At 29.0% G+C, this 13,539-nt stretch overlaps 1 protein-coding gene across 3 annotated transcripts; it reads right to left on the reverse strand.

Annotated features, from left to right (window-relative positions):
* Positions 1–250: 250 nt before the first annotated feature.
* LOC112682758 (zinc finger CCCH domain-containing protein 18) lies at positions 251–8,862 on the reverse strand. 3 transcript variants are annotated; one of them, XM_025553472.1, is made up of 15 exons: positions 8,491–8,862; positions 7,958–8,102; positions 7,191–7,697; positions 6,785–7,131; positions 6,593–6,719; positions 6,437–6,523; positions 4,043–4,209; positions 3,668–3,982; positions 3,435–3,602; positions 3,233–3,372; positions 2,255–2,381; positions 1,960–2,200; positions 1,806–1,872; positions 1,658–1,734; positions 251–550 (listed from the first exon to the last, which is right to left on the reverse strand). In XM_025553472.1, the coding sequence occupies exons 3-15, from the start codon at positions 7,671–7,673 to the stop codon at positions 449–451; spliced, it is 2,448 nt and encodes an 815-aa protein (XP_025409257.1). In that variant the 5' UTR covers positions 7,674–7,697; positions 7,958–8,102; positions 8,491–8,862; the 3' UTR covers positions 251–448. The 3 variants fall into 3 exon arrangements, with proteins under 3 accessions (XP_025409257.1, XP_025409256.1, XP_025409258.1); XM_025553471.1 differs by lacking the exon at positions 7,958–8,102; XM_025553473.1 differs by lacking the exons at positions 251–550; positions 7,958–8,102 and having other exon boundaries at positions 1,658–1,736; positions 1,807–1,872.
* Between the last annotated feature and the right edge of the window lie 4,677 nt (positions 8,863–13,539).

The raw sequence follows: 13,539 nt of genomic DNA on the forward strand, positions 1-13,539 counted from the left end.
AAATTATTTAATGTATTTTATTTTTACTATTCCATAGAATAAATACACTTTATTATTACTATTTATCAATTATCAATTATCAATTTTTATATCAGTTTTTAAACAAAAAATTGTAAAAATAATAATAAATAAATACACTGAACATTAAAACATTATATTAGGCCGTGTTAGCATTTAAAAATGTAAAACTGCTTTAACAAATTAAAAGGAATGGTGCAATTGGAATGTAGGCTTGTTTAAAAACACATAAACCATTTTTTTTTCAATTATATTATCAATTTTGACTAAAACATGTATAAATATACAAAAACTGATAATGTGACATGTATCATTTATAAGGTAAAAACCATTTATTTTAAAATATTAATGAACTTAAATGTATGTACATATAGACATTTAATCAATCAATAAGTCAACAATTATACTTATATTCATTAAAATAAACTATTTACAATGTAACTTTGGACTTTTTGCGGGCAATGGCATCTTCCACAGCCTTCAATTGTTTCAATAACTCTTCTCGTCTAGATGGAGCTACTCCTCCTTTCTTCTGTTACCAAAATAATGTTAAATGAAAAACAATAACATAAAAAAACAACTTAATTGTTGTTAATACAATAATTTTAGTGATAAATAATATGAATATATAGAATGTGAAAATATAATAACTGGTACCTAATAGAGTAAAATTAATTTTTGGCCAATAAACAAACATTTTTCTGTCTATAATCCAAAATAACTTTTAAAAATATATATAATTGTCTTTATTTATAATCTTCATCTATAAAATATCAGGTCCTTATGGTTTTTATCTAGTAATTATAAAAATTGTATTTTGACGTTTAAGTAAAAAAATTATCTTTTGCTAATTTTATATCTTGATATCTATTCAGTTTCAATTTCTACTTCACAGATAATAGATGTAACAGTTACAGATCAAATAACATATATAAATTTATAGTTCATATTAAAAAAAAAAAAAAAAAACAATTTTCAAACATGAAAAACATGATAGATTAACTGGAAATACAGTGTTTCTAAATATGTATTGCAAAAAAATGAACTCTACCTTTATAGTTATTATATTAAATAAGTATTAAGTACACAAATATATTTTATATATTTATTTAAATAATATAATTTTATTTTAAATTACAAACATAACTGTTGTTTTTATTATGCTTCAAAAATTAAATTTGATTAAATTTTTTTCTTCTCATGAAATGTAACAAAATATCAGTAACAACTTTCACCAAGTGTGAATTTATACAATAGCAATGCATATAATATTTTAATATAAATTAGTCCTGAATTAAATAGGTAGAAAATGTATTGATTTTAATTAAAGTGAGTAATGTCAATATTTTTAAATAATGCATTTTTTCATTTTTTAAAAGTGGTTTTCTAGTTTCCTAAGGTTAAAGGAAAATCTTTCCAGGATCGTCGTCAATTCTAATGTGAAAAAAAAAAATAATAATAGAAAAATACCTACAAAAATTTTTTAATTTAGTCTTGCTAAATCATTTATGTTCCTTTTAATTATTTAAATAACTAAAAAGTTTTAAGCAAAACCAAAGCTAATATACCTGTGACAAAAGGTAATCATTTTTTTTTGGTCATAAATTAATAAATAATAAAAATATTTGGAGATGCTTACTCTGGGAGGAGAGGAACCTTTGGTCTCATCATTATCAGATTCTAACGATCTCTTCTTTCCCTGAACAGCAAATTTTTCTGTAAAATAAGAAATAATTTATAATTCTACTTTTAGTTTTAATAATAAATTGGAAGTTTTAGAAATTAACCTTTTTTGACAGGAACAATAAGAGGAGCTGCCATTTTTTTCTTAAGATTAAGTTTAATTTGGGATTTCTGTATTGTTTAAAGAAAAAGAAACAAAATACAAATTAAAATATATAATATATATATTAAAATTAAATTTATATTTACAGTACATACTTTAAAAGTCCCTTTTTTAACTAATTTATCAGGAGATAGTAACCCTTGTTTTTTATGTTTTGGACTTCCACCTTCTTCAGATGAAGATTCAGTACCACTTGAATCAGATGATTCAGAAGAGCCAGAACCAGACGCAGATTCACTGCTTGATGAAGATGAAGAGGTGTGAGTAGTAGTAGGAGATTTTGCTCCACTTGTTTTATTTACAGCAAATCTGGGTGGCATTGGCATTTGTCTTGCTCTAAACATAAGGTATTGAAATATTTTACAATTGGTTATAAACAAAATTATTTACCTTTGTAAAGGTGGAATAGAAGGTGTTGCATTTGTTGGCGAAACAGACCATCTATTAGTTGGCACTGGAGGATTCATTGCTCGGCTCATCGATTTTTTTTCAAATGCATCTGGTGATGGATTTCTCTCTTAAAAATAAAAGAAAAATGTATAGAATTAAAATTTTATAATGATTTAAATTAATAAAAATTTTCCTGGGCATAATGATAAAAAAAAAAACCTAAGTCATGTAATTTTGGTATAATTTTGAAATAAAAAAAATTAATATTTCTTAAATATATTGATAAAATTAAATGATATATTAATTTTATTAATTAAATATTAATAAAAAATTAAAAGTACAATTTTAAATGACAAGAGGTCATTCCAGACTCATATTCAAAGGTGATGAAAATGCACGGTCAGTCATTTTACATCACCCACATACATTTTTATTGACTTAAATTATCAGCTGATAGTAAAGATAGATCATTATACTTGATATAGTAATTAAGTATATTTATAAAAATAATTGGTTCTGGTTTTTTTAAACTTTTTTGTGTTTATTTAGTGTGATAATAATCAATATGAATATGGTACAGCTAAGAGTTTTCCAACTTATGGATTGCGGCCCAACATTGGGTGGTAAAATATCTTTAATAGGTGCTATTTGTATACTAATGATAAGGAAAATGTCTTAGTTATCAAAATATAATTATATACATATATATCAGAATTCAGTTCTTGCACTATTTCGTTCAAGTATAATATAAAATATATAATAAAATGATTAGTAATGTCATTATATTAAAACATACTAGATTTTTTTTTTTTTTTAATGATTGTTTACCCAACATATAGGACATTTATGTACAATTTTAGCAATAAAGTTAGAAAACACTGATATAGCTGATATATGAGTATCGTATATGAATAACCTGGGTAAGTATGATATGTAAAATACATGCAAACATGAATATATTAATTAAATAAAAATCACCTGGTTTTCTATTTGGTTTACGACCAGGAGATGTTTTAAATGATGTAGGTACCTTCTTTCTATTTTTACTCATTGAATTAGATCTACCTCTAGATCGACTACGTGAGCTAAATGTTGTTGCACTTGAACTACTGCTGGATCTAAAAACACCACAATATGGATTTATATAACTTAAAAGATTAATATGATCACAATTTAATACCTAGATGATGAAAATGAAGAATGAGATGAATAAGATTTCTTTCTTCCTCTAAGTTTAGACCGACCTCCAGGGGATTTTGATCTCATCCATGGATCAGACCAATCATCTCCTCTACGGGGCCTGCTTGATGATCTATCTCTTCGAGTTCGATGTCCTGAAGGTTGGGGACTATAATAAAATATTATATTTATAGTTAAAAAAAAAAATCAAGGAGCAGTATTTAATTATTATACCTGTATGATTTCTCAGAACGCTGCACTATTACTTCTCTATTAGGTGGATATTTAGGAGGTAATCCTCTATGATGAGGTTTCAACCCAGGATGATAATATGGGTCTGGTGGTGGATATGGATAATATGGATTCCTTCTAGGGGCTGGATGAAAGTCTATTGGATGTCCAGGAGGAAAATGAGGAAGTGGACGACCATGATGAGGAGGCCAAAACTCTGGTCGGTGGTGATAAAAGTCTACAGGTGGTGGTATAAAATCATCCACATAAGAATCTGGAAGTGGAGCCCGAAGATGTCGGGCTTCTAAATCAGTTTTACTGTAAAAATAAAAATAAAATTAAGTTAGTTACTCAAATTTGTATTTATTTAGTACTAACAATCTTTCAATAGGCGGGCTTATAGTAGGTGAAGCAGTTGGACTAGTTGGACGTTGCGAATAGTAATCATTCTCTTTTTCAACTTCTTCTTGATTTGATGTTAAATTCATTTTTTTCTCTTCAAAGTCTATATCTGTTTCTTTTTTCTTATTAGATTTTTTAAGTATCTAAAATTATAAAACAGAAATTACTATTTAAATATAGAACCGCCTAAATTTGAGTCTACCATATTGAAAAGTTCATAAGTTAAACCAAATAGACAAAAAAAAAATTTTATTTAATTAACAAAAACTTTATTTCTTTCAAAGCTTGTTAATAACAATAATAATCTAATATGAAAATTGATTGTCTATTTGTAAACAATGACAGATGATAAGTGATGTACTTTACATTTACAAAGATTTTTTAATTTTTAGAACATTGAAGAAATTGATTGTATATAATTCATTAACTATTCAATTTATTATAATTACCTACTATGAATAATATAATATTTATAAGTTCTTATGATATAAAATTTAGTATCTTAATGAGTTCAAGTAGATTGAGTGATGCAATAATACTAGGTCCCAAGAACTATTTTACATTTAGTTAGATATTTTAGGCATGTAATATTTTTATAATATGAATTGTCATGATAAGGTTACAATAATAAATTTTTTAAATTATTTTTTTATATAGAATGAAATTATATATAACACTAACATTACTTCATGGCTACTGAAAGAGATGAAATACCGCATTCTCATAGTAAAACAGTTAACATAATGTTTAATCGTTTTTAACATTTTCTAATGTCTCAGGTAAAATATTTCGAATATTTTATTCAATTTTATCACGAAGATCAGGCAATGAACACGACGGATACACAAGATTTTTCAAATAACCCCATAAAAAAAAAATCTATTGGTATTAAGTCCGATGACTTAAGAGGCCAAAGCACTGGATTATTGAAACGTGAAACAATTAATATTTTTGTTCTAATTATTGAAAAACATAACTTGGTCATTTTTTATTCAATTTTAATATATATAATTTTTTAACTGTTTTAAAAAATATGCTCAAGAAAATGGCTATTTAAAAAATTGAATATTCATAAATGGATAAAAAATTAAATTTTATGCCATTCAATCAGAATTTCCATACTAAGAATCGTAAAAAAAAAAAAAAAACCGCATTTAAATATATTGATTTACCGATATTAAGGGTGATACAGGACTTATGGGACATACTGTATATATTTATAAATTATAACTACAGCAAGCTTTATCTAAAATAATATATACAAATATCAAATAGGAACAGCTGCTATCAAAATACAATGATTTTCTATAAATACTTTTCTAAGAAAATAACTCAATGATTATTGAACATTCAATAAATTATTTTTTTATTCAATAAACATTTTTAATGCTATTTTATTATTATTAATTTTTTAAATTATAATTAAAAATTAAAAATCAGAATTATTTTCAATACTTTGCTTTTTCTAAATTTATAATTTTATAAAATTTGTGCAAATGAAAATTTTGTATACAAAAATAAAATATAAGTGCATATTTATACTTTTTTGAATGCATAAGTGTATTAAGTTCCGAGCCCTAGTAATTAGTTTGCAACATAATACAATTATAGAAATAAAATGCATACACGATAATCTGATAATACTACACGAAAACTTATTTTTATGTATCTTAATATCATATACTTATGCCCTCAGTAACAAAAAATAAAAAATCTTAATTCTTGAAAAAATTATTTAATGAAATGACAACAAAATCAAGGTTTCTAAAAACATAGATGAAAATATAGATATCCCAGTATAATTAAGCAATGACAAATTTTTTGTTCTTCACCAGTAATTTGGTAGCTTCTATTTTTTTTTTTTTGTCTTATCATTAACTTTAACAATTTTAAAATAATTATTAGTAGCAAATCATGAAATTATCTAACGAGGATCCATAATATCTGATTTTATTTTGTACTACCACTACTATTATTAAAATTATTATTATTAAAGTAACACATAGTTATAATTATTAATTATTTTATTATCATTATTACTTTTTTTTTTAATTTAAATTGACTTGAATTTAATTTAGACTGCAACTGTAATATATTTTAAAATGATTTAACACATTTATTTATCAAAAAATAAATCAAATATAAAATAAAATAAAGTGTTTAGTTTTCATAAATTTATCTCATAATAAGAACTAAATATGTTCAAGTTAATATGAATCAAGGTAAAATTAATAATAGAAAACAGTCCACTGCATACTATCTTTACTATCATACTATTTTTTATTGTAGTTGTACTAGTGCTAGTTTAAAAAATATTTTCACATTTTTAGTCTATCCTCTTTGAATACTATGATTTAAGTGTTCATTTACCTCTTTAGCTTGACGCAATCCTCTTTCCCAAGCAGATTCCACAGGAGGTACATCTTTTTTAATAGGAGCAACTGGAACTCCAGGTATCTAATTGATGAATTATTTTTGTCAATAAAAGTTTTAAAATCTTTTACTAACGTTAATAACAATATTTACCAAAGTTCTTTCATGTCCTCGGAAAGAATCTGGTGGATAAAATGGTAGATTGCCAGGTGGAGGTACTGGACGTACCATTTCAAACATTGAATAATTGCCTTTGTCAGCAACGCCCGGGTGCAAAAATCTAGATAGACCATTCTTGATAGATTCATTTAGGTCTATTTACATTTTTACCATCATATTACTCACCGACAACTTGCACCCCAAGTACATTGACCTCTTGAATAAAATCGACATATTGGCCTAGGTTCTGTTTCTTCTGGGCGATGTTCCCCTTCATCAGAAACTTCACCTTCTTCTAGTTCCTCTGGTTCTTTTACTTCTTCAACTTCAGGAACTTCTTTGACTGGTTTTGGTTCATCACATTCTCCATCTTCACCATCTTCAGCTTCAAAATCCAATGGTTCTTCAGGATCATTAACAACATTAGGTTCCGTTTTAGCATCTAAGTTGTTATGACCATTAACTGGAAGAATAGTATCTTTTGCTGGAGAATCATTAGTATCATGGTCGCTTTTCCACTCCTTAGCACTTTTCTAGAATAATAAAAGATTAATATACATATTTATTAAATGTATTATAATAACTTATATACTTGGGAAGCATTATCATCATTTATATTGTCCATTGAGTCTTCATCAGATACATCCGATAAATAATTATCTCTGGGTTCTTTTGGCTCTTTATCAGATTCATTACTTCTTGATGATGCTCTTGAGTGACTATTTCTGTCTGGAGATCCTGCTGTTGAAGAGGCACGGCTTGATGAACTTGATCCTGAACTTGGACTTTGCAGCTCATCACTTTGATGTTCAGGACTACAAGATTCGTCAGCAATACTTTTAGATTTTGATGACAAACTATCAGGTGATTGAGGATCTTCATGTTCTTGCACACCATTATCTATACTTTGAGATCCAGATGTATTATTGTCAGGACTTTGGGGAGCAGAATTATGGCTGGATGCCGAAGGCGAACCGCTAACAGATTGATCTCTGTTAACATTGTCAGGCGACGCAGATTGGCTTGAAGCATTTGATTGAGAGTCATCAGAATTAGAAGAATTTTCTGATTCCATTTGTGCACGTTATGTACACAACACCTGAGCATTGATAATATAAATTATTCAAGTTGAAACATACGTAAGAAATAAAATAATAATATAAAGTTCAGGATAAGAAGCACATATAGGTGAAATTTATCTAAAAATAATTTCCTGAACTTTAAACAAAATCACGGCATATTATATCAAGAAAGTTTAAATTAAATAAATGATACAAACTAAAATAATTTAAATTCAATATAAGGACCATTAAACCTTTATAGCCCGCCCAAAGATCGCTGTTTTCTGGTAGATCTTACCTTCCATCGCAGCGAGCATATCGAGGTGCCGAAATATTTAACGGGAACACACTTTTTGTCGTTAAATACATGACTTCAATACTTAAAACAAAGTTTACGGAAGACAGAGCTACACGCGATTGATGACTGTTTTTCACGACACAAACTGATTTAAAAAAAAAACTAAATCGAATATCGGTATATCGAAATGTACTCACGGATTGAATTTAAAAACGAATTTAAAATATTGTTAAAAAAAAAAAATTGTTTTCGCTGAAAACTAATGAAAGAGAAAGAAGATAAAATGCATAAGTACATATGAATTAGATATATATATATTAAATATTCATAGACACACATATACATAATATACAAGGTTCAGAACAAAATAAAAATATATTATAAACATTATGTTTAAGTGTGTACGATATGAATACGTAATAATATCAAGATAACATTATATTATGTTATATTATTATAATAATTGTGATGTTGGCGTGCCCCTGGGCATAAACCAGCATCATCACGGCGGTTCTTTTACGAGCGCAGCTTACCTTGGCTAGCTGCTGATCGAGAGTCGATGGCCTATCGCGACAAGAAAGGACAACGCTCGTTGCTGACGGCAATGGTGGTCGTCGTCAAGCTGCGGCGGAAGGGTCCGACTGAAACATGGATACAGGTTCTCGGACAAACGACGAAGACGATGGCGGTGACCCCTAGGCGCGCCACGTGCACGGTCGGTCGGTGGTGACGACTGTGGGATGCGACACGTCGAGCGAGTGGAACAACGAAAGAAATAAACAAAACCTAACAAATAAACACCGGACGGTTTAGCGTAACGCTGTGAACACACACATATCACGACGAGCACAACAATCAAAATGGCCGCGCGTGCGGGCAGGCGACGGTCGACGGGTGCTCGCTGGTCGGCGGGGTGGTCGTCGTCCACGGGTGAGACGACTTGCGGAACGCAGTGCATGCGCCACTGACCGGTAATATATTACCGTGTATAAGGTCGTCGTATCACGGAGCAATTGCTATTTATTTTATCATGACCCTAACTTTAACAGTGGGGATAGGGTATTAAAGAGACGAATCTTCCTAGGAAAAAAATGTTTGTGGCCGTATATAATATTGCCTACATTTAGCCCCTTTTTTGCAGCTATCAAAATGTGTTAACATTGATAAATCAATAATATCATTTTTATTTGTAGTAGTTTTATATATTGCTAAATTTAAATTAAAATAGTTAAATAATTTTAATAATATATAATTCGAAAAAAATACACAATATTCACTTACGATCGTCATTTAAAAGATACATTTCAACAATATATTAAGAAATTCATTTTCTTTTAATGCTATAAGAATGATCGTCATATGAATGAACATTTAAAACATCGCTTGTATTATTTATTAAGAATTTTCTTATTATATTACAACATTGAAATGTTTATAATATGAGTGTTATGGGCTAAATAGGGTGACCCGTCATTTGATCCGGTAAATGATTTCGGGCGACAAATGATCCGCGACATTTGGTCCGGTGAAAACATATTCTGTATTAAAAATATCCGATAATTTTTTTATTGTTATTCAAAATATGAAAAATAAAAATAAATAATATAGTCTTATAATCGAACATTTTTTAAACAAAAACATGTTATTTTTAAGTAAAATATTATATATAATTCAGAATATAAATATCTCTATAAGTCTTTAAACTATAAAATTAAAAATTGATATTATGAGCGATGCCTTTTAAATAATTAAGCAAATTGGTATAATCATAATTTTGTACATTTTTTTAAACGTTTGTCAAGGTTCTTATTTTTTCCTGGATTAATCTCACCTAAATTAATTTTCTCGATTTTTGTCTCTTACAGCTCTTGTTCTTTCTTCAAGAAGTTGATAAATTTCCATATCGTGGTATGGTGAGATCCTAAACTTGTATTAAAAGCATGATGCCAACCCTCAACAGCGTTATTAGTAGTTCGAGGGAAATCCATAACTACATAATTGTAATAGTTCCACATTTCTATGGGAAATATTGGATTTTTTCTTCTTCTACGAACTGTACGCTCAATCCAAGTTTCTTCGAAATAATATTATTATATTATTATATTATAATATAATATTATATTTTGTCAGTCTGTACTATTCTTATAATCTAAGACTTGACGATATCATACTAATTTTATTTGAAACAAATTTAAACGTACAGAATATCACTTTTTGTAGTAAAAAACATTTATAATAATTACTTAAATAACTATTTTAAACAAATTTGTCAATTATGAAAAATTATCGGATATTTTTTCCCCGGATATTTTTGATACAGGATATGTTTTCATTGGACCAAATGTCGCGGTTCATTTGTCGCCGGATATTATTTACCGGGTCAAATGACATGGAACCGCCAAATAGTTAGTAAAATATATTAATAATCCAATTTTGTATTTTAAATACTGCGCAAGATGATTTTGCAACAAATTTAGGAATAGATGGTTTTTGTATTTGGAAATGACTAAATCTTTGTTGATGGGATCCATGGTTAAAACTTGAAATTTTAAATTTTAAACTACGATATTGTATTTTTTCGAATTGCATATTATTAAATGTATTTAACTATTATAATTTAAGTTTAGCAATGTATATAACCATTAAAATGAAAATGATGTTATCATTTTATCAATGTTATCACATTTTGATAGCTGCAAAAAAGGGGTTAAATGTAGGCAATATTATATATGAACACCAACAATTTTTCCCTGCTAAGGTTATTCCTCTAAAGAGGGCTGTAACCAGGGATGTCATTTGGAGGGGGGCAGACTATGGAAAATGCTTCACTCTAAGAAATTTTAAAAAGTCGGCAATTATTTGTCCGATAATCAAATGGTAAATTCGGTAAATAGTATATTTTTATTTACTATTTTATAATCAAAAATCAGATAATTCTCTATTAAATACACCTTCACGGTTTATTAAAAGTTGAGAAACACTGGTTCCTCCCCGATTAGGTCATAAATTATGACAATTGTTATTACACGAACCTTATACATTTTATTTTTTGTATATATAATATTTTTGGGTCCTGAGGCATGGATAAAGTAAATTTATTTTATCATGTTCTGAGGCAAGTTTCTTTAACAATGTTTGAGAAGCATCAAGTTCATTTTTTCTTTGAATCTTCTAACGTACCACCAATAAATATTCCAACAGAAAACAACACTGATATAAGCAACGCGCTAACCCCTTTTACATCACGTTCCAATAACGTCAACACCAACACAAGAAGAAAAAACGCTCATTCCCTCAACTGACACAAATAAAAGACCAGCACTATCCTCAACATCATCAAGTCTCGATACCAACTCTCCACCCCCTAAATCATATTCCCAAAACACGACTTCAAATAGTACTACCCATTCGACTTCAAATCCAAATAAAATAATTCATCCATTAACCAAAAAAGTAAAACGCTCCAATTCCATTGATCAAATAATATTAAAGCTAGACGAAATATTTGAACCCATAAAAACCAGTATTGAGGTAATATCGAACAAGAAAATAAATTACGAACAATTCAAGTACATAATCGAAAACACTCTTAGCATATCTAACCCAGCCCCGGTACTAGAACAATTCAACATCACATGTCTAGAAATGATCGAAATGATCGATACCGTCCGACCTAAAATGAACAGTCTTAGTATAAAAAACAGACTTACGAGACTATGCAATACTCTCCTCGATAAAGCCCTCTCCACTGACCCAAACAACCCTCAATAAATATATATAAACAAAAATCAATATAAAATGCAGTCACAATATACAAATATAGTTCAATGGAACCTCAATGGACTCTGTAAAAATATCGACGAAATCAAACTTATAATTAATTTACATCAACCTATCGCAATATGTCTCCAAGAGACGAATCTCAAATACGATGAATCTCCCCCTAATATAAACAACTACCAATACGCAAAAAAAAATCGCAGCGATTGCCGGAGGGCCAGTGGCGGCGTGTGCACCTACATTAATAACTCCTTTCCTTGGGAAGAAATTCCTACTCAAACAAACCTAGAAGCAATCGCGATAACAATCACTCTAGAAACAAAAACTACCCTCTGTAATATATACATTCCAAATCAATCCAGCTTCACACTCACAGATTTAGAAAACATTATCAAACAATTACCGAGACCCTTTATCATAGTAGGAGACTTTAACAGCCATAGTCTTACATGGGGCTCATATAAAACTGATTCAAGAGGAAAAATTATAGAAAAATTACTAGAACAAGATAATATTGTCATACTAAACAACAACGAGCAAACCCGAATAAATCCTTCAAATAGAAACCTTTCAGCTATCGACCTATCTTTCTCTACACCCACAATAGCACATAGACTTAACTGGCAAGTATTAAACGAAATATATAATAGTGACCACCTTCCAATCTCTATACAATTCATCTCCAACTCATCTCAATCGAGACACTCTACAATAAAATGGAACCTCAAAAATCCTGACTGGATACTTTTTGCTAACCTTCTCCAAATTAAAACCAATGATTCAGATTACACCAACAATGAAGTAAATATCGATAAAACAGTCGCTAAATTTACAGAGAACATCATTGAGGCAGCAGAACAAACAATCGGCTACTCAAAATCTTTCAACAAAAAACCACAAGTCCCATGGTGGAACAATGAAATAAAAAAATATATTTCTCTCAAAAATAAAGCACTTAAAACATTTATAAAAACAAGATCACTCGAGGACCATATTAAACTAAAAGAACTCAGAGCTAAAACAAGATTCTTAGTTAAAACCAATAAAACTCAAACATGGCGAAACTTCACATCCAACATCGGAGCTCAAGTCGATCCCCACATAATGTGGAACAAAATTCGTTCATTACAGGGTCGAAAAAAACATAACAATATATACCTTATCACCAACTCATCGTTAAACACTAATCCATCTTCAATTGCTCATCACCTAGGACAATATTTCCAAAAAAACTCTAGCAATGAAATGTACAGCCACGATTTCTTAAAGGAGAACGCAAACAAACCTCCACTCCATCCCTCTCCAATAGCACCGCAAAATATCCATCAGACCAATTTAAATAGTCCAATTACATTACATGAAATCCAGTTAGCTCTTAAAAGATGTAAAAGCAAAAGTACAGGACCGGACAATATTCCTTATAGTTTTATACAAAACTTTAGCAATGATACGCTCCAAATACTCCTACAAATTTACAACACCATCTGGAACCACAACGTATTCCCACAAAACTGGAGAAACAGTATTGTAATCCCTATCATTAAACCAGGAAAAAACAAATTCTCACCGGAAGGATACCGTCCCATTTCCCTTTTAAATTCTCTATGTAAACTTTTAGAAAAAATTGTAAATCAACGTTTAATATGGTTCTTAGAACAGTCTAATTATTTCACGCCTGAACAATGTGCATTCCGCAAAAATAAAGGTACATACAACTGTCTTTCTAAAATACATACAGAAATACAAAACACATACTCAGAGAATCAATATTTAGGTATGATTAGTTTAGATTTGATGAAAGC

Source organism: Sipha flava, unplaced genomic scaffold (genome assembly GCF_003268045.1).
Source record: "Sipha flava isolate LNK unplaced genomic scaffold, YSA_version1 210_pilon_pilon, whole genome shotgun sequence".
Lineage (NCBI taxonomy): Eukaryota > Metazoa > Arthropoda > Insecta > Hemiptera > Aphididae > Sipha > Sipha flava.

Coding starts and splice junctions, on each gene's coding strand:
- LOC112682758 (XM_025553471.1), bottom strand. CDS start 7,673: ATGGAATCAGAAAATTCTTCTAATTCTGATGACTCTCAATCAAATGCT. Junction 3,373..3,434: donor TCTTCATTTTCATCATCTAG/GTATTAAATTGT, acceptor TGGTGTTTTTAG/ATCCAGCAGTAGTTCAAGTG. Junction 1,873..1,959: donor TTAAAAAAGGGACTTTTAAA/GTATGTACTGTA, acceptor TAAACAATACAG/AAATCCCAAATTAAACTTAA.